The sequence below is a fragment of the Hirundo rustica genome, chromosome 18 (assembly GCF_015227805.2).
Source record: "Hirundo rustica isolate bHirRus1 chromosome 18, bHirRus1.pri.v3, whole genome shotgun sequence".
Lineage (NCBI taxonomy): Eukaryota > Metazoa > Chordata > Aves > Passeriformes > Hirundinidae > Hirundo > Hirundo rustica.
Window position 1 is genome coordinate 11,827,747 of NC_053467.1, and position 19,506 is coordinate 11,847,252.

General features: G+C 54.2%; 3 protein-coding genes across 8 annotated transcripts; all 3 read right to left on the bottom strand.

The window, feature by feature from the left end:
* Window positions 1-152: 152 nt before the first annotated feature.
* On the bottom strand, window positions 153-7,541 carry MAFG (MAF bZIP transcription factor G). 6 transcript variants are annotated; one of them, XM_040081519.2, is made up of 3 exons: window positions 7,451-7,541; window positions 3,691-3,752; window positions 153-3,605 (listed from the first exon to the last, which is right to left on the bottom strand). In XM_040081519.2, exons 2-3 carry the CDS (start codon window positions 3,724-3,726, stop codon window positions 3,153-3,155), a joined length of 489 nt encoding a protein of 162 aa, XP_039937453.1. In that variant the 5' UTR covers window positions 3,727-3,752; window positions 7,451-7,541; the 3' UTR covers window positions 153-3,152. The 6 variants fall into 6 exon arrangements, with proteins under 6 accessions (XP_039937453.1, XP_039937458.1, XP_039937454.1 ...); XM_040081524.2 differs by lacking the exon at window positions 7,451-7,541 and adding an exon at window positions 7,204-7,222; XM_040081520.1 differs by lacking the exon at window positions 7,451-7,541 and adding an exon at window positions 7,007-7,142.
* Window positions 7,542-9,690: 2,149 nt separating this feature from the next.
* Window positions 9,691-12,818, bottom strand: PYCR1 (pyrroline-5-carboxylate reductase 1). Its single transcript, XM_040081514.2, has 7 exons — window positions 12,685-12,818; window positions 12,505-12,575; window positions 12,240-12,419; window positions 11,418-11,639; window positions 10,853-10,945; window positions 10,313-10,476; window positions 9,691-10,214 (listed from the first exon to the last, which is right to left on the bottom strand). Exons 1-7 carry the CDS (start codon window positions 12,749-12,751, stop codon window positions 10,064-10,066), a joined length of 948 nt encoding a protein of 315 aa, XP_039937448.1. The 5' UTR covers window positions 12,752-12,818; the 3' UTR covers window positions 9,691-10,063.
* Window positions 12,819-13,811: 993 nt separating this feature from the next.
* On the bottom strand, window positions 13,812-18,139 carry MYADML2 (myeloid associated differentiation marker like 2). The gene has a single exon (XM_040081515.2). It carries the CDS (start codon window positions 17,771-17,773, stop codon window positions 16,868-16,870), a length of 906 nt encoding a protein of 301 aa, XP_039937449.1. The 5' UTR covers window positions 17,774-18,139; the 3' UTR covers window positions 13,812-16,867.
* Window positions 18,140-19,506: the final 1,367 nt, after the last annotated feature.

Below are 19,506 nucleotides of genomic sequence, written 5' to 3' on the forward strand. Positions count from 1 at the left end.
ACAAGAATTGTCACACTCCAGAACACTATATACGAGAGAGAGGTCAGCGTGACGGCTCGGGCAAGGGTCACCTGGCACGGGCACACGAAGCCAGCTGGCAGGACACAGGATCCCCCGGAGCCAGACAGGAGACTCCTTGGACGCTGCGGAAATACATCACTCGGGGTCTTACACTTCACTGAGAACAAAACCATAGGGAAGCAACACTCAGGGGACCGTGGCCTTGCTGACATCCAGCCCGGCACCCGCAGAGCATGTTTAGCACAGTGGCACCTTCAGTCGCGGCCTTGCATCTGCTCTTCCCTACACGACCTGTCCTCACTGAACACACGGGCCGTTTGAGGCGGACCCGGGCTCCGAGCACGGAGGGACAGCGCAGGCGAGGAGGAAGGACGTCTGCGGCAGTCAGCACTGCTGCCAGCCCTGTCACGCCTCACGGCAGAGCAGAACCAGCCCCTGACCGGCAGCGGCACGGCTGCCACCGGGCCGGCGGGGACTGGACACTCCCCGCCACAGGGTACAACAAAAACCAAGCTCTCCGTGGCTGCAGGGTTGCCCATCGTTGCCTGCTGCGTTGATGGGGCTCTCCTCACACCAGCTGGAGCTGTGGAACCAAGATCCTAACCAGGCCCATACACACCTGGCCCGCTCCTCCAGCCCAGATCAGGACTCAGCTGTGTTCCAAAGGGCTCTAGCTGATTCAGTCTCAGGCTGGGCCTAGGAGGGACAGGGTTGGGAATGACACCCCACGACAACTGGACGCCTCTGTGTTCTGTAAAATCTCACTTCTTTCAGTCACTACACAACCAGCTGGAAGACCAGAGCCTGCTGAGCGCTGCGCAGTGCATGGCCTGTGTGGTGAATGGCTGGAAGTGGCACATCAGACACTTCAGCTCAGAGAAGAGAAAGTCCAGGGCCAGAAGGGGGAAGTCTGGAGGCAATGTTCTAACCTGCTCCTCCTTTGGGATGTTTACTGGGAAAAGCATCCCAAACAACTCTCTAAACTCCCTGTCAATCAGAGCAAAGCTGATCTCCTCCAGCAGGAAATTTCCATCAATTACCTGCTCCTCTCCTGCCACACGGCAGCTTTTCTCAAGCTGACCTGCTCCTCCACTCAGGGGACAGCAGTAGCAGTTCAGCAATGAGAAACATCCCCAAAACCTATCCAGGATGGCCATACCTGCCCACGAGACTGTGGCTTCACTTGTGTTATCCCAATCTGCCCCCCTCCACTCGATCTTCAGCAGCCAGGAGATTACAAGGGCTCCCCCCTCATGTCCTGCTTCTCTAAAACTCAGTAAATCAGCTCAAATCTTTGGGAAGGCGAGAGGGGAGTTTTGTGGAAGCAGAGCCTAGCCACAAACAGCTTCTCAGCTGCATCACAGCTGTGAATCTGAGCACTCTCCTAAACCCCTGGGCAGAAGCTGCTCCAGGAAGGACAGTGATCCTGCCACAGTTCACTGGCCAGCAACGGGTAGACACCAGGGACTAGCCTGTCCCATGCTGCCCCTCTTGCTGCAGACTTGCCCCTCTTGTTCAGGTGAGGTATGAGCACAACACGAGTTCTGACCATAGGATCTAATTCCAGAGCTAAATCCCATCACTCTTCTCCCAAACCTGGACAAGTCTCCCTCATGTTACTTCTCTGACAGGTTTGCAGCAGGAAGGAAAGTGCAGCGTTTTTCCTCTCCAGATAACCAAGGTAACCTGGTGTTGGCTGCTCAGCAGGAGCTGCCTGTGCTCCCGCTCCACAGCTCTGGGCAGGTGTTGCTACCTCGCTGCACCAGCCAGCCATTCTTGTCTTCAAAAACAGCAGCACCTTTGCCTGTGCACCAGAACCCTTCTGGAGAATTCAGAGAGATTCCAACTCAATCTCTCAGTCGAGATTAGGCAAAATGACAACAATGTGAAATGACAGCACATGGCAAAGGCACCAGCACACCACAGCGCCGCACGAGAGCTTGGGTAGCAGAGCGCCCAACACAAGGGGACACGACAGAAACTAGCAAGGTCAAGAATAAGTCACTTTTGGTACAATTGCAAAAAGATATCAAACAGGACTTGCCTCTTTTTTTGTCTTTTTCTAAGTTTTATAAATAAAGTCTGATAACTCTTTATAAAAACTAACCTCGGAGCCACAAACAGTTTGCGGGAGGTTCACGAGAAACTTTAAAATTATTTATTTATTAACTTTTAACTAGCAAAGTCTCTGAGAATATTTCCCCACTCATATGGTCAAATATTCTCACCCTCTCAGGTAAAAAAGCTGACTATAAATACGCTCTCTCTTCTGTCCAATTTTAAACTTAGATAATTTAATAACTCTTAAAATGATGTTTCTCTCTTTAAATAAAGGGCTATTTAACCACATAAACTGGTTGTGTAAACCATCACACTAGAGACACTTGATACCCTCAAAACACGGGAACAACTAGTGATTTTGGTCTTGTTCAGTGCAACACATTAGGCACAAAACCGGCCTGCAGTCAACACAGTACTGCTGCTCCCTTCTTCCCTCCCAGGGTGCTGGGCCCTGCAGGGCCTCAGGACCACAGCGGCAGGACACAGCAGCATCGTCCTTCCACCACTGCCAGTTTACACAGCTAACGTCATGGACGTCTGAGGGAAACCCACGGTTAGGGCACAGAGGCACACCTAGAAAGGAATAAAAACCTATGACACAGAACACCCCAACTGTAACTACAGGTACCAAAGGAGACAAAAGCAGCAGGTTCAGGCGCTGAGATGCACCACCTGGAAGAGTCATGAAATAAAGCCTTTGGAAGTGACCGAAAATTAGGGTTCCCAGCCCCTAGGAAGAAAGCTTTCCTCGGGCCACTCCTCCACCCTTCTGTCAGCCTCGCTGCACAGATTTTCTTTGGGTAGAAAACCAAAATCTCAGTCTGTCCCCAGGGCACCCGAGGGCTACAGACTGCTGGGTGGAAAGCTCTGTCTGCACAGGACAAGGGATGCATCACCACTGCTCATACCAATCTGGACACAATAAAATAAACTGGAGCGATCAGTGGGCCAGTCCTGGGCCAAGTCAAAGGAACCCGGACCCATGTGGGGAGGGCTTGTGCTTTGGGGATTCCAGGCTGGTTTTGTGCCTAACTGCCCTGCACAGACAAGCTCAGGCAACGCTCGCTTCACTAAGACCGGGCGTCCGTTTTGGATTTCACTATTGTGATGACACTAGTAGTAGCAACCTTGCCAGGGACGAGAGGCCCCATACTGGAAGAGAGAGGCCCCCGTGCAGGGGTCACGGGGCTCCGGGCCACGGTTCTGGCGAAGTTCTGGAGAGCCTCATATTTGGAGCGGAGAGCATCGAGTTCCATTTTCATGCTGGCGTTCTCTGAGGCCAGCTTCTCCACTTCTTGCTGCAGCTCTGCCTTCTGTTTCTCCAGTTCCTCCTTCTGGGTAACACGCTTCACTCTGCAGCTGGCTGCGTAACCCCGGTTCTTCAGTGTGCGCCGACGCTGCTTCAGCTGGATGATCTCCTCTTTCGACAGGCCCCGTAGATGCTGGTTCAGCTCTCGCACAGACATGGTCACCAGCTCCTCATCTGTCAAGCTGGTCCCATTCTCACCTGGCTCCCTCTTCACCTGGGAGAGAAGGCAGCATGCACTTGTGAAACCTGAGGTGGATGCCTACACCCATCCCTGCACCCCTCTCCTCCACCCACATTACCTTCAAGGCCTTGTTTCCTTTGTTGGGGGTCGTCATAACACGACAGCCTTGTCAGCTGGGTTCTGGAAGGGAAGGAAGGTCAAATTAGCACCTGGGACACAGCAGAGCCCATGGCATTCGTCTGGCAGGGTCCAGCAGCAGCACCCCATGGTGCTCCACATCCTGGTCCCCACTCGCCCTAACCTTGGAAGACACTCAACAAGCAGCCAGCTGAGCTGGACGCACAAGGAGCACTCTGTTCATGAGCAGAAACTGCTGCCCTTCCACACCTCTGCTCCCATGGAGACTTTGTGGCAATGCTGGTTTTTTGTTTATGGTGGGGGAAATTAAAAAACTAGAAGTCGGAATACATGGAAGCCACATTTTTAAAAATAGCCTTGCAAGCAGCAGGCAGGGTCCAGAGCATGGCTGCTCCAGGCCAGTCATGCTGACTCAGCAGGCTGGCACTCTGCACCACTTGCTCCTAGCCTCATCCTTGTCACTACCAGGCAGGGCAGGTTACCCTAACACACCCTTCCAACAGGTGCCCAAGCACAGCTCAAAAGCACCCCAGTCCTACCACACTCCGGATGCCCCCAAGGATGCAGCCTGTGTGGTCCAGTAGGACATAACCCTGAGCAAGGGGCACAGGGCAAGCCTTGGACACACTGGAATTCCATCACAAATTTGGGCTGATGCCTCACCAGCCTTCACTTCCAATCACACAAAACTGACCCCAGTTGTAGGTCTTTTCTATGAGTAAGTACCTGTCAATCCCTGGCATGCCAGGGCCCAGAAACACCTTCTTCCTCCTTATCTTCAGAGCCAAGGTGTGCTCACAAGAAAAAAAAGATTAAAGGAGCCAAAAAACAGAGCAGAGCAGTCTCCTTCCCTGCCACAGAAGACAAGACTTCAGAACTGGAAAGAGCAATTCTTTACAGAATTGCTTTACAGAGACTAATACCCATGCTCCTGCTTCTTTCCCCACATACCTCCTCCCCTCAGGCTTTTCAGTTCAGACTGCTACTACACTGCCCGAGGAATTGATCCACACAGATACTACCTGACAGACATGGCTGTACCTCAAACGGCCCAAACTCTGCTCCCCTCTCAGCCCAGACTGCACCCACTCAGCCCTGGCCAGTACTACTGTGCAGCTTACAGGTGTCTCTGCCCCTTTTGCCTCACAGGTGTCAAACAACAATTCTGTTGCCCCTGCCTTACTCCCAGCAGGACTGATGTCCAGTTACAGACCAGAACCAAATGCACGCATCAGCAAATAGGACTTTGTGCTCTTCCAGCAGCTGTGGCACAGGCTCCCTACAGTGCATCTACGACCTACGGGAGGTGAACAGGACTAGCAGTCCCCAGAACACCACCAGAGATACTCCTGAAGCCTGCAGCCTGCCAGGAGCCAGGCTATTTATATATACCTAGAGGACAATGCTCCTTCCAACAAGATGTCTGCTACACCCGACCACATTGGCATCAGCACAGTCATTTGCTGCCCAAGGAAGGCAGCTGCAATGAGGCAGGACAGGCACCATACAAACAACTGCTGCACAAAATCAATTCTTCCCTCCTGTCCAGATTGCTGTTTATTCCTTCTGTTCCTGCCTGGTAAACAACACGTCTGCTGGGAAAAGGGGAGAGGAAGGGGAATACACATTGGAGAGACCAGTGTGCATGCCCCTGCAGCACTTCCGTGCCCCATCCTCTTGTGAGTGGAAGGCATCAAGGGCAGATACGGTCAGTGGGACCACAGGAGTTAACTTGCCCTGTGGCACTAAAGAATTTACAGCTGCCTGGCAAGCACACAGGCTAGGCTGCCTTCATCACAGCGGACCCAAAAGGAAACAAACAGGGCACATGCATGCTGCATCAGGCAGGGCACCGGGAAGAGTGCTCCTCAGCAGGTTGGGGAATGGCTGGCGCTGGCAGAGCTAGACACAGCAGAGGCAGCTGCTCATTCCTGCCTCTTCACTCTCTAACACCCTCTCAGGCAGGAGACTCCTACAGCAGCCATCAGAACTACAACAGGACTGTTCCCAAAAACTTGGTGATCCCACCTCTCTGAGGTGTGGCAACACACAAGGCAGTCAGTAGAATGGGAAGAACAACCCAAAGAGTTTCCTGGGTCCTGTTTCAACCGGGCTGTTTGGCAGCTCACAAAAAGGACACCCAGAGAACTGGCGACATATCAGAGACCAAACTTCGCCTTACTCTCCAGACTGCTGATGGATCAGCTTTTGATAGCTTCCTGAAGAAAGATCACACTGAAAAGCGCCAAACACTATGGCTGCAGCGAAGAAACTGCAGCCTCGACACATTTTCCCAGAGCCCAAAAGGTCTGAACTCAGCACAAGTACAGCCAATTCTCCCCTCAGCTCAGCGGCAGCACACAGGAACTGACAGCACCACACACGATCCAACACAGGCCCTTCTCCACTCTCCTGATGCAGAACCCTGCCACGAGCCCCGTGTAAACACAGTGATGTCACCTGCTCCAGCACGGGCAGAGCAAAGGGCTGAGCTCGCCCACGGGCTCCACAGCACCCGCAGGCACAGGAGTGTGGTTCATCAGCAGTGACGGAGCACACCACATAAAAACACTCTCCCAGTGTGGATTTCATACTATGTTTATTTGCTTGCTGGCAAATTAGCTCACAGAGTCTCACCCGGTGACTCTCGAAATTACCTGGGTAGCCAAGACGGTACCTCTCCAGTGTTCCCCCTGCGGGTCCCCCTGGTGAGGTCATCCAACCCTGAGCACTTCCACAACAATTTTTTCCTCAAGACATCTGCCCACCCAGCTGGTATTACCTCTGCTCACACTGCTAAAGCAAAGGGCCAGCTCTGAGAGACTCCCTCCCACCCCTGGCAGTGCCCTCCTCCAACCACATAGCTGGAGCCTCACATATCCCAGGCAGCCAGAGACGTTCCCAGCTCTGAACGGCGTGACTGACCCGTGCACAACACACACACCCGCAGCCCCTCCGTGCTGGTCAGGCACCGCAGTCCCGCGGGAGAGGAAACCCACTCCACTCGGGGGACACCGCAGCGCCAAGCACCGGGCAGCCCCTACGGAACAGGGGCCAGAACCTCCCACCCGCACGTCTGCAGCTACCAAGTAGCCCGAGGACAAGGTACCGACTGCAGGCAGCGGGGCTGTCCTGCCTGCGGCTGAGCCTCTGCTCTGGGAACTGGGCGAGACGCCCCGATGGCTCCTCACCCTCCCGGCCCTCTCGTCCTCGGGAGAAGAATCGCAGACCACGACGAGCACCCGCGGCGGGGGGCGGCCGCCCGGCGGGAGTAGGGGGCCAGGTCGCACCCGTACCGGCGGAGCCTGAGCGCCCGAAGGTGCGGCGGAGTTGAGAGGGGGAGGCTCGGCCTGAGGGCAGCCGGTCTGCAATACGATCGGGGCAGTCGGCAAGCGCGCGAGGGAGGGGCCGGATGCGTCCGTGATGCCTGCGGGTGGACCCGGGAGGCGGAGGGCGGGGCCGGGGACAGGCCCCGGGCCAGCGCCCCGCGCACCTGTTGCTCGGCCACCGAGCGGGCCCCGGACAGGGCGGAGCGGGGGTCGGGCGGCGCGACCCCGAAGCCCCGCCGTGAGTCAGCGATGGCTGCCCCGTTAGGCACCTGCCGACTCCGCGGTGGCCCCGGCCACCATCCCGGGCCCGTCGCGCCCGCCCCGCCCAGGCCCGCCCCGCCCCCGGGGACCGGCCCGCCCCGCCTCGGCCCGTGCCGGGCCGCGCCCGCCCTCGTAGCCGGTGTCGCTCACCTCCTGCCGGGGCCGCCGGGCCGGGCCGGGCCGGGCGGGGCGGGGAGGCCGCGCTGGGAGGGACCGGGACTCACAAGCCGCCGCCGCCGCCGCTCACGGACTCGTCACGTGATATTTGGGTCACGTGGCTCCATTCATGAAGCGCCCGGCGCAACCGCCCCGGGCCTTAAGGGGGCCGCGCGCTCCCGGGGGCGGCGAGGGGAGCGCGGTCCCCGCCCGGCTCGGCCCCCGCTCCGCACGGTGCCGGCTCCTCCCGCCGCCGCGGTCGACTTCCCGTGCCGGGGCGAGCGCTGCCGCTCCACTAAAGTACCGGATCAGCCGCGGATCAGCTCCCGCCGTCTCTGGCAGCAGCCACCGGCCTCTTGCTGCTCTCCCCGTTGCGCATCGCGCGTTGCAAAGCGCGCGGTCTCTCCGCCCGTACCGGCAGGGCCCTGAGCACGGGCGGATTCGCGCTCCCTTTGAGCTGCACCCGCAGTCCCTCCGAGCCGCCGGCTCCGCCTGCGCTGAGCCTGGCGCGGCTCCCTGGGCACGGGGCCTTGTGCGGCGAGCTCTGCCTGCAGCGTTAGGGCCGGGGCCGCTACTCTGCTCTGAAAGCTGCTGTCCCAGGTCACGCCGGGCTCGTTCCAGGTGTGTTCGCAGCCCTTTTGCTCCAACTCCGGGTCCATAACACACGCACTGGTGCCTACTGTTTGCTGCTATGCTACAGGCAAAGCAGGGAGGACAAGATGAGCACGCCAGAGAAAGGCGAGGGGCAAGTGGAAGGTGCAGCAATGAATGTGGGCAGACGGGGATTAAGGAGAATCTGTGCTCCGTAGGAGAGCAGCAGGGGCTTGGCTGGGCTCAAATCCAGCAGCAGCGCTGCTGCTCTGTGCACACGGGATGTGACTGCAAGCCTTGCAGAGCCCTTGCAGCCCCGATATGCTGGGTTTCCACCTGCTGTGGTGTCCAGCTCAGTTACAGGTCTATAACCATCTAGGAAGTTCATCTATAGCTCTGCCTCTCTGGGAGTACCCAGGGGCAACCCCTATGCCCCCCTGCAGAGGGGCTCAAGATCAGGCATCCAGTCATTCTGCATCCCATTCTTTCAGCCAAGTGACAACTCTTTCCACAACACTCCCCTGCATTTTGCATCAGCCAGTACTTCATCCATCTGACTTCCAGCTTGGCCTGTCTGCACAGGTATTGCAGATCCTGAGCAGAAAAAGGAGGAACATAGGACACCCAAGGGCTCCTGACCTAGTGGCTACTTTCAGTAGCAAGAGATACTCCCAGTCAAAACAACTGGGATTAGCCACAGTTCTCATCGGAGAAGCAATTTTTTATGTAAAGAGGGAAGAGGAGCAACCATTGTCACACCTATAGGGTCATACCTTGCTGGCATCCAAAAGCCTAAGACTAAGTAAATATACTTTACTATCAGCAGCACCTCAGAGACAGCAGAAAATGCAAAAACTCACTATCCCTCCCAAGCAAATCACCCAAGCAAGGCCAACAGTAAAGGAGGGGCAGTGAGAGGTTGTGGTTCCCCGAACCAGACTGAGCAAAGAGAAGGGGTGGCCACTAGAGAGAAAAGGAGCACGGTCCGGTGTTCACACCATACATCTCTCCAAGTGATGAGAGAGGCACTTGGTCCATTCCGAGAGGTGAGTTTGGGCCCAGACCCTGGTGTACCATGCAGCATGCTGTTTGTGTTGCTGCATCTGCTCCAGCTAATAACAGCAGTGACAGGACATAAACTCTCACAGCAGATGCAAGATGGGGCCAGAGAAGATAAACCTTTGAAACCAAAAGTTCTGAAACATCTTTTAAAAATCCTGTTAAAAAAAAAAATGTGCACGGGACACCACAAACACTGCTTGAGTCCTGGAAGTACCCAAGGCTTTTGGACAAATTATTTCCTTGACAAAGCTCTGATGAGAGTATCACCCCTGCCCAAGGAAACAGCAGTGCCAGGGACAGCTCACACCAACACCGCTACAGGTTAAAGACTCTCTGCTACGGCACTGCCCCACAGCTGCTGCAAGCCACAAGCCTGGTACAGGGAACACCAATATGCAGAGTGAGCGTTTTTCCTTGGACAGAATAGAAATAATACAGAGAACACTAATGGTTGTGGCTTAGGAATGGTATTCCCCATATTAGCATTCCCACTAAAATACTCAAAACCACATGCTGCTCACTTACTCCCTTCTTGTCCCTTTCCCCTGTGGTGGGCTGGAGAGCAAAACTGGTGACACAAAAGATAACGATCATGGTTTGCTATAAACAATTTACTGGAAACAGTAATAAGATAAGAAAACAAATAACAGCAACAATATTAAAAAGAGTGTAGAAGAGAGGCGAAGGAGTCACACGCGATTGCTCACCACGCGTAACATGATATTACTCCCACCACTTGCTCACTTCATGCAACCAACCAGAAGGGACCTCTTCTCCCACCCCCCTTCAGCCCCTCTCCCCTGCCACAACCCCCCCCTTCCCTTTGCCCATGAGCATGATGTGTAGAATAACCAGGGTCCTGGCCACACCACTCCTGGCTACTGCAAAAATTAACCCTGTCCTGGCTGCAACCAGGACATTGACATTCAGCACTGCCAGAATACAGCAGTCTGGTCAGTTCTTCTTGCTCTTGTTGGTGAACAGACTGACTTTGCTAGCAGATGCCACAGACAGGGAAGGAGATTCTAGCTTCACCTTGTCCAGCAAAGTTTTCTTTATGGCTGCTGGGGAAATCTTCTCTTGGTCTGCCAAATGCTGCAGCTCCCTACAATGCGGTAGTGAGAGAGGAAGACAAAGAAAAAATGAAGATGGGGAGAGGAGGGGCCAAGTCTTGCAAGCTCTTTAGGACTTCTAGGTGCCCACCTTGTCCGGATACAGGAAGCCTCCACAGCATTGATGAGGAGTGAGCGAAAGCCACCACTCTCCAGGAAGTGCAGGGCATGGATGGTGGCTCCCCCAGGTGAGCAGACATTGTCCTTCAGCTGACCAGGATGCTGCTCAGATTCTAACAGCATTTTGGCAGCACCCTGTAACAAGGAAAACACTTGCCAGAGCTCTGGCTGAGGAAGCCACTGTCACACACTCCTGTTCTCCACTGCACAGAATAGCACCAACACTCACAACAGGCAAACCTGGATTCCTGCAGGCTGCCAAAACACTTTTCAGAGCTAACAAAGCCTGCAAAGGAGCAGTTTCCCAGGCCCCAGCCCCCACACAACCACCAGGGCCAGCAGATTTCTGCAGACACTTCCTACAGCTCCCCACCTGTGTGCATTCAAACCAAACACATTCTTTAAAGTAGATTCTGTGAGAGGACCAAGATCATTTCAAGCGTTGATGTGTAGATTCCTCTGCACAGAGCAGGCACAGACTCAGATTTGTTATGCAGGAGGTAATACTGACCAGCAAAGCCTGTGCTCCAAGGCGAACGGCCAGCCTGCGGGGAAGGCCCATCTTTACTCCTCCATCTGCAAGAGCATCCAGGGCGGTGAATGCCTGAGACCAGAGAGAGGAAGAAGGTGACTGAAAGACTGCTCCAGGACTGGTAAGTCTCAGGGAGGAGAGAATCCAGGGCTTCAGGACTGTTCTGTGACTTCTATCACGTACAGACTTGACAAAAGCCTCCCCCTTTCCTTCATGAATGCCATGCCAGGCTTCCCTCCCACTATTTCCAGCTCAGGAGTGGGAGGAATAGGAGAAATTCAGCTTCTGCATCACGCAAACTACAGGCCCAAGTTTTGCAACATGGACACATGGACACTGCACACTGGCTGTTCCGACTCATCTGACTGGTAAAAATATTTTCCCGCTGTCCCAAACTGGACACCTGGAATACATGTCCCATTGCAAATGTGGCTGATGGGGAAAAAAAAAAAATAAAAGACAAGCTGAAGTTCCACAGCAGTTATGGCAGGCAAAGCCAACTACTCTCTCTAAGACTGCCACTAGCTGAGGAAACAGCACATACATACGCAGGGCCACTGCCACTGAGCCCTGTTACAGCATCGATGAGGTCCTCTTCCACCTCTGTGCAGAAGCCCACACTGGCCATCAGCTGTTCCAAAAGCTTCCCATCTTCCACATCCGCATGAGTTCCAGTGGCATAGACTGTAGCACCTTCCCGGACTATCACAGGGGTGTTGGTCATGCACCTGATCACTTTTGGCGTGGGGCAGAAGGTAGAGAGTTTCTTAGGGAAGAAAATCGTTGAAGAGAGAAAGTAAGAAAAAAGGAAAGAAGGGAGAAAAATGACCTTTAGTGCATATTTTTTCATCAATGGGCTGTGCAGGAAAGGACCCCCACCCCCGCCCAGGGGCAAGAACACAAGCAGAAGGAAAAGAGAGACCTGTGTATCTCAAATGCCCTGCTGTGAACCACAGCAGCCCATCCGTGAATGTCAAGCCTCTGTCAGTACCAGCAAAGCAAGAGCTGGGCAAAGCCAGGCTGGAAGCAGCATCCCACAGGCCTCAATCCTACACCAACCCACAGATCTCCAAAACAGCTCCTGCAGACATTTAGCATAAAATCTGCAGAAACTCAGGGGAGATGACCCACTGCTGTTAAAAGAAACATGATCGGACAGTGACTCATGTGAGGGGAGAGCTGGATAAAACCTCTAACAGCATTTGCTGATGAAGACAGGCAAAGGTGACCGAAAACAAGCTGGCTGCTGCTGTGTGACTTTAGTCCTGAGTAGCACAAGTAACGTCTGTCCCTTGCATCGGCTCCTCGGTGTCAGAGAAGTGGAACCAGCTCATGGATGGCCTTGCACGGCCCGGTCCCCTCTCACCTTCTCGATGGAGCTGATGGTGACACCAGCCGCGCAGGAGACCACGATGTGCCGGGCCTCGATGTCGGGGCCCACCTCCTCCAGGATGAAGGGGATGATGGGTGGCTTCACGGCCAGGAAGAGGACATCGCTGCTCTTCACCGTGTCCTTGTTGCTCACCGTGAAGTTCACTCCCATCTTCTGCACCGGTTTGGGGAGAAACGGAACCGCTCAGGCCCGGGACGGGAGCGCCGTCACCCGGTCCCCGCTACCCTGCCGCACTCACCCGCAGCCCGCTCACGGTGGGCAGCTCAGTGTCCGGGGAGCTCGCCGTGATCTTGTGCGCGGCCAGGACCCCTGCGAACGACACCGCGCGTCAGCCCGAGCGATCGGCACCATCCGCCCCGTGCCCGCCTGCCCCCATGAAGCCCCGGGCCAGGGCTAAGGCGAACTGCCCCACGCCCACCTGCCGCCGTGAAGCCGCGGGCCAGGGCGAAGGCGAGCTGCCCCGCGCCGATGAACCCCACACTCATGCCCGGTGCCGAGCGACAACGCCAGACCCGACAACGCCGGACCCGACAACGCCGGACCCGGCCCCGCCGCCGTACACGTGGCCGCGCGCGCACGGAGGCGAGGCCGCGCGGCGGGACGTGGGCGCGCAGCCAATCGGCGGGCGGCGGGGCGGGGCAGCGCCGGCGTTCCGCCACTCAGCGGAACGGGGCGGGGCCGGCGGCCCGGCGCTCGCCAGCGATTGGGGCAACCGGTGCCCAGTGTTGCATCATTCGCCGCCTGCGGGGCCGCCGGCCGTGCCGTCCCGCGCCGCCAGGCGGCGCCGTGCTCCCGCGTGAGCCCTGAGGGCCGGGCCGGGCGCTCCCGGTCAGCACCAGCACCGGCACCGCCCTCCATGGGCCCGGCTGTCCCCGGGCAGTGCCGGCAGCCGCTCCCGGTCAGCGGCCAGCACCGCCCTCCATGGGCCCGGCTGTCCCCGAGCAGTGCCGGCAGCCGCTCCCGGCCAGCGCCAGCACCGCCCTCCATGGGCCCGGCTGTCCCCGGGCACCCTCCCCGCGGAGTCCCGCTCTCCGCGGGGTCAGAGCACAGCGGGCGCCAGAAGGGCCTCTGGGTCTCCGTGTGCTTGCTCTGCTCTGGTCTCCCACTCCCCGCCGCCCCTCCGCCTCGGCCGGCCCGGGACGCACCGGTGCCCGGTGCCGCCTCCCCGGGCGGGCCCATCCGCGACCCTGCGGTCCCGGAGCGGCGGCACCTCGTGCTCTGGGAATTGCCCGTAGGTTTCCCGAGGGATTTCCCTGCACATGAACGGGGAGGGAGTTTCCGTCGCCCATCCGGGTCCGGACGCAGTGCGGCCTCCCGCCGTGCCCCGAGCAGCGGGGGGTGGCCTCCAGCAGAGCCTTGCGGGCCCCGGGCTCTGGAGAGACCCGGCCGGCCTCGAGTGTTCCTGTAAAACTCAGGCAGCAGACAGTGATTTTTTTTTTCCCCTAAGTATTATCTTACTCCGCTGTTTTCATTTTTATTTTTCTCTTGCTCCTTTATTGACAGAAATAAATCTCAGTGTTTTTTCTGTTGATGGATGTTCCTAAATGCTGATCTTTTGGGGATACTGAACCCCGGCTTCCAGAAAAGAGGGAGAAAAAAACCAAACCCATTAACAATTCCAGTTTGAATCTATCCATGCTGGAATCCTCTGGGTACTGTCTAGATTGGCTGCAGCCAGAAGTCCATAATTACTGAACACACATGCATCCTAACATTAGTTTACCAAAAGAGGTTGGGAGTGGTTGGTGGCTGGGGAAACCTGGTTCATGGTGATGATCATCTATTAATTAAGGGTGTAGATACACTCTGGAAATGAAGGGGTTTTGGTGAGCTGAATCATGACAGAGCTGGTTGGTAAATCCTGCTGAGCAAATATCAGATGTTCTCTGTCTTGGATTGGGCAATCTCATAGTTTCCAATGGTTGGGGAATGTTTTAACCACTGAAGCATGAGGTTTTGATTTTTTATTTTTTTTTTTATTTTTTTTTTCTCCTAAAAGAGAAGATTGTCCACACAATCTTTTTTTGCCATTTTGACCATGTTCACATTTTTTGCTCATTGGCTGGCAGATGAGAAAGCTAAATCTGAACACACTGTTCTTGGCAATGATTTGTGTTTCCAGTCCTCCAGTCAGTGGGATCATGATTTCCATGATAAATTCTCTTTCCCTTTATTGCAAAGGCACTCAATTTTGCCCTCATTGTTTCCCAAGTATCAGTTTCTCTCTGGCCCTTTGACCCTGGCTCATTGTAAATTGCATCGACTCATGGCATAGCCAGATTTTACCATGTTTCTGCTCTTGATCCTACTTGGTGCAAATCTTCCCAGCAGGAAGCCAGCAGTGCCTGGCTCAGCCACACGCTATCAGCCAAGGAGCTTTCCAACAGCTGCCATTGCCTGGTTCTGTCACCTCTGGGGACAAGCACTCCCCCTCCTGTGGGCTCTTGCCTTTGCTAATCCCCTTCCCTAGCACCCCCAGCCTCCCCGAGCCACACCAGAGCCTTCAGGGTGGGGCTTTTCTCAAGCAATGTTCCTTGGGTCACTGGATTGAATTTTATAACAAAAGCCATGGTCCTTCACAGGCACCTGTTTGGTTTTTAGTGATCTGTAACAACAACAAGTAATTTTCAAGTGTGACGCAGCTTAATTTGTCCATATTGATAGGTTTAACAGGAATACATCATAAATGCTCAAGGTCCCTTTGTACACAGTGGCTCTTGTAAACTGACTCCTCCAACACAAGTGGATTTCCTTTTCCGAGTCAGCATTTTGTACTTGGACAACCCATCATTTGTTTGAAGAAAGAAACAAAGCTCCTGGTTTATATCTGTAGCAGATAGCCTTGGGTCTTGCCCTACCAGCCTCCTTTTGGACCACATCTTCCAGATTCCCTGCCCTTCACTGGAACTCGCAGACAAGAACAACCCTTTGGAAGGCTGTTCCTTTGTGCTGGATCCCAATTCTTATCCCATTTCCTGGCTAGTGCTCCCCACTGCTAAGGGCTGGTTCTTGCTCAGAATTATTCAACATAATCTGTCCCAACAAGTTTTCCCTTTGCTTTTCAAACCCCACGCAAAGCCGTGATGAAAATTAACTTTCCTTCCTTATTACTGAGTCATTCTGCTGCAAATAATCCACTCTGAGATCTTGCTGTGTGGTGTCTGTTCTTTTTTGGGCCTGTGTTCAGGCTTTGTACATCAAAATAAATTGAGCTCTGCTGTCATGCAGAAACGGCGGTGTTTGCTGCAATGAATGTGTGGAGAAGAGGGCGATAGCACACGGATCTCAGGAGATGTAAGCATACATCTGCCATTCAGCTTTATTTTGTTTTGGTAAAAAATAAATCTTGCTTCTGACAGGCAGCTACTGGAGATTGTAATCAAAGCACTCAAGTCTGCATGTGCTGCACAAGCACTTGGACACTCTGGCTTCTCCCTGGAACAAATGAAGATTCCTATGGGGCCTGAAATCTGAGCTGAGAAAGTGTGGAACTTTAAAGCGGGTGTTTTGTCAGGAATGGGTGTGAGAAATTCAGCTACTCAGTGATGCAGCGTGCTCAGGAATCTTGCGCCTGTGCTGCCGTGTGCAAGTTCTGTCATGTCCTGTCCTGTCCGTGCCCCCTCCCCGCCTGGTTTGGTCTCTTGTGCAGCACTGTGAGATCAATTAGTCTCTGCCTCCCCTCTCCCATGCTCCCAGAATTTATCTTCAAGCCTCCAGAGAAAAAAACCTCGACCACAGTGTAAAGAAATGGTGGCCCATGAATCAAGACAGCGCACGTGCCAAGGTGTTTTCTGTGCTGCTCCAGTGAGGATGGCAGGTCACACACAGTCACTTTGCAGGTTGGCTCTGCTCTGCAACCTGATTCTCAGCAGTAGAGCCCCAACTTCACAAAGCTTCATTTTTGTAATGACTCAGTGTTTGCTAAATAGGAATATTAAATGAAAGAGGCCTCCTCCAAGGTGTGACCTTGAGAATATTCCTATTCTGCGCTAGTCAGCGAAGGAGAAGAAGGGAAAAGACTGGCAACCTTCAAAATACTGTTATGGCTATGATGTTCTTCTCAGAAACACCCAGACTGGAACTGCCCACACTTGTAGGCATTCCACGTCTCACAGTATAGTCCAAACTAACCCAAACTCCAAGGGATTGATTTTCATGTCCTGAACTCGTGTTCCTTCACGCAGCTTTTAACTTTTCCACTTCCTGAGTAGTCACTTGGTTACTGTTAAGCACGGGTTAACAGCTTCAAAATCCTTGGTGTCTTTCCTAATATTTGGCTCTGTAACGTGGCAGCCTGCAGCCCCGCTGCTGTGGCTACAAGCATTCCTGCTGTCTGCAGATGCACTGGAGCTGTGTCATTCCTTTGCACTGGCACCAGGCAGGTGAGGCAGAACCATGGGGGAGTTGGGCTGCGCTTCGCATCAGCTGCAGCCCACCTGCTCCAGGTCATTAATTCCTTATTGTAGTCAGTTCTCACCTTGAAGTTTGGGTGATGGTGTTGTGTGCGTGCCTGCCCAGCACCCCTCTGCTCCTTGTCCCGTCCCCCAGCATCTGCAGTGGTTCACAGCACTGAGATGTCCCCACAGAGGCCGACCCACAAGTCAGAGGTGTGAGACGAAGCGGATGCGCTGGGAGTACGCCAGGTCCAAGACATAGAGCAGCAGGTTGACATAGGTGAAGATGGCAATCACCAGCTGGCTGTCCCAGGGGCACTTGCCCTTGGCACAGAGGCCAGGGCGTCGCGGGGAGCCGTACTTGCTGTCAAAGCAGAACACTGGCCAGATGACCGCAGCACTTGCGTAGAGCAGCACGGCCCCAAAGGTGTAGATGACTACAGAGCGCTCAAAAGGGAACCATAGCAAGGCAGTCTTACCTGTGACACTGAAGGCCACTACCACCACTGTCACCACAAAGCAAAAGCTGTAGACAGCCACACACCACTGCGTCGCCACGTATTTACCATATTGGCTGTCGTTCACCAGTGCCCCAAAGATGATGCAGGCCACAAAGGCCTGAACAATTTTTAAGAGCCCAGAGATAGTAGCCATGTAGCTGGTGACTTGTCCCGATTTTGCCCTGGTTAAGAACACTTCAGCGGCGTACGTGACAAACAGAAGGCCCGCGAAGACGCTGGCTGCGATGCGGAAATCTCTCACCTCACAGCCGATGGGGTAACAGCCCACCTGGACAAAGTAGAGCGGGTAGATCACTGCAGCCGTGATGGACATGAGCGTGGCAAGCATGGCAAAAGCAGCAGTGAAGTTTCCCCAGGAGAGGCTCAGGCAGCTGTGCAGGTGTGTGAACTCACAGGCCATGATGAACACGGTGACGGCAAAGCAGAAGGTCCAGACAAACATGCAGAAGGTGCCGTACGCAGCACTGAACCCCCCTTGGTGGGCAACCAGGCTGAACGTGGTACATCCGAAGGTCATCTGCAGCAATCGAGCTATTCCTACAGGGGAAGTCACGGCAGCTGTGTTCAGATATGGCCCTCCCGTGCTCTCCATTGTCTTTCCAGTCCAGCAGACAATGCACTCAAAGCTTCCTCAAACGTCCTTTCTGGATCTTGCACCTTTGCCCTGAGTCACACCTGGTCCCAACTCAGTGGAGCCGCAGCCCAAATCCTGCCGGTCTCTGCTGGCATCAGTGGGAGCTGCCTCTGACGCTGCATCTCTGGCAGCTCTCTGCACAGACCTGCGGCTGCAGGGAGGTGACTGGCTGGCTCTGCCCACTGGCTGTAAGCTCAGGGTGCTGCTGTTTGCTCTCTGCTTTCTCAGGTCTGAAACTTGCCCCTGTGCTGTCCTTTTTGGCTGTCTCTTTTCCCACTGGATGGTACTTTTCCCTCTAGGCTGACATTTATTCCATTTTAGCTCTGCAGCTGTAGCTTTCTGCTGCACCGTTCACAGGAACCTGGAGTATAAATAGGGGCTTTATTAATAGTTCTGGAATGAGTCCTGCCCCCACTCAGCTGTTGGGAGCGGGTGTTATTTAACACTGAAGCTGCAAGCTCCATCAAAGGCTCTTGATTATCCTTCTGCTGTTCTTCTAGAAACTCTGGGGTCACTGGGCTGCCTCTGCTCTCCACACAACCCTCCATGCTGAGGGGATGTGTCTAGCTGTTGCAGTGGGCTGTGATCCAGCCGTGCTGCAGGAACAAGAGCTCAGTCCTGCACACCCAAGAGCCCCTGAGAGGGGGCACAAGCCCAAAGGCAGCACAAAGCCTATAAAAGAAAGGATTTAGGCCAGAGGCTGAATAAAAGCTGACTCACTTTGCTGCAGTTTCTCTAGAGCAGTGATACATTCACCTGCTGTGCTTTGTGTGACAGCTTGTGGCTGTGAAGGTTGACAGCATCCATCCTCAACATTTCCTTAAAGCCTTACCCATCTCTCTTAGCTTATGTGGAAATCAGTCTTTCTTGTATCTCTGAATGCAATAACTGAATACAAGTGTTAAAAAAATTGCTTTAATATTCTTAGCTCTCTTTTGGAGCACAGATTTTGATAAATAGTGCCAAACTCTCCCTCCTGTGAGATCAAAGCTTTCACAGTGAGCCTTTCCTGGTATAAAGTGCCCCCCAGACTTCATCTCTACGCAGAAGTCTCTTAAATATATCTCTAAAAGGTCCAAACAAAATTTCTGATGTAACTTCAGAATGGGAATGGGTGAATGTTTTCACCACAACATAGCAGAAAAATTCCTCCCTTACCCCACAGCAGCATTGCTGACTCGTCACCTGCATACTCATCCCAGTCTGGAAGCAGAAAAACTTATTTCCTGGAATGGCTCACATGCGAACAGTACATATTCTTGGCTATAATGATAAAATGTGCCTACCTTTAGCTTTGCCACCATCTTGTAACCTCAGTGTCTCTTTCATTCACCTCAAGTGCCTTCCATTTTCCTTCGAAAGGCCTCCGGTGCTAAAAGTACAAAAGCTTGCATTCATTTGGTGTGGAAGTTTTACAATTAACATCACAATGAGCCGAGGAACTCCAGGTGAACAGGTTCTCATCCCGAAATCTTGCTCTACCTGACTCTCTTCATCCTTCACCTGTGGCAGTTTTGCAGGTCTCATTGGCAGCGGGTCACCTTCTGCATTGTGGCACTCTGTGGTGCATCACTTCCCATCTGCCCGGGGACCAGCAGAAAGCACAGGGACACTCCATGTCACAGCCCACCTGAGGACACATCACCCCACGAGTGACGCTGGGGCTCAAAGCAGAGCTGGTCCTGCTGCTC

Coding starts and splice junctions, on each gene's coding strand:
- MAFG (XM_040081519.2), bottom strand. CDS start 3,726: ATGACGACCCCCAACAAAGGAAACAAGGCCTTGAAG. Junction 3,606..3,690: donor AAGGAAACAAGGCCTTGAAG/GTAATGTGGGTG, acceptor CTTCTCTCCCAG/GTGAAGAGGGAGCCAGGTGA.
- PYCR1 (XM_040081514.2), bottom strand. CDS start 12,751: ATGAGTGTGGGGTTCATCGGCGCGGGGCAGCTCGCCTTCGCCCTGGCC. Junction 11,640..12,239: donor CCATCAGCTCCATCGAGAAG/GTGAGAGGGGAC, acceptor TTCTTCCCTAAG/AAACTCTCTACCTTCTGCCC. Junction 10,477..10,852: donor TTGGAGCACAGGCTTTGCTG/GTCAGTATTACC, acceptor TCCTTGTTACAG/GGTGCTGCCAAAATGCTGTT.
- MYADML2 (XM_040081515.2), bottom strand. CDS start 17,773: ATGGAGAGCACGGGAGGGCCATATCTGAACACAGCTGCCGTGACTTCC.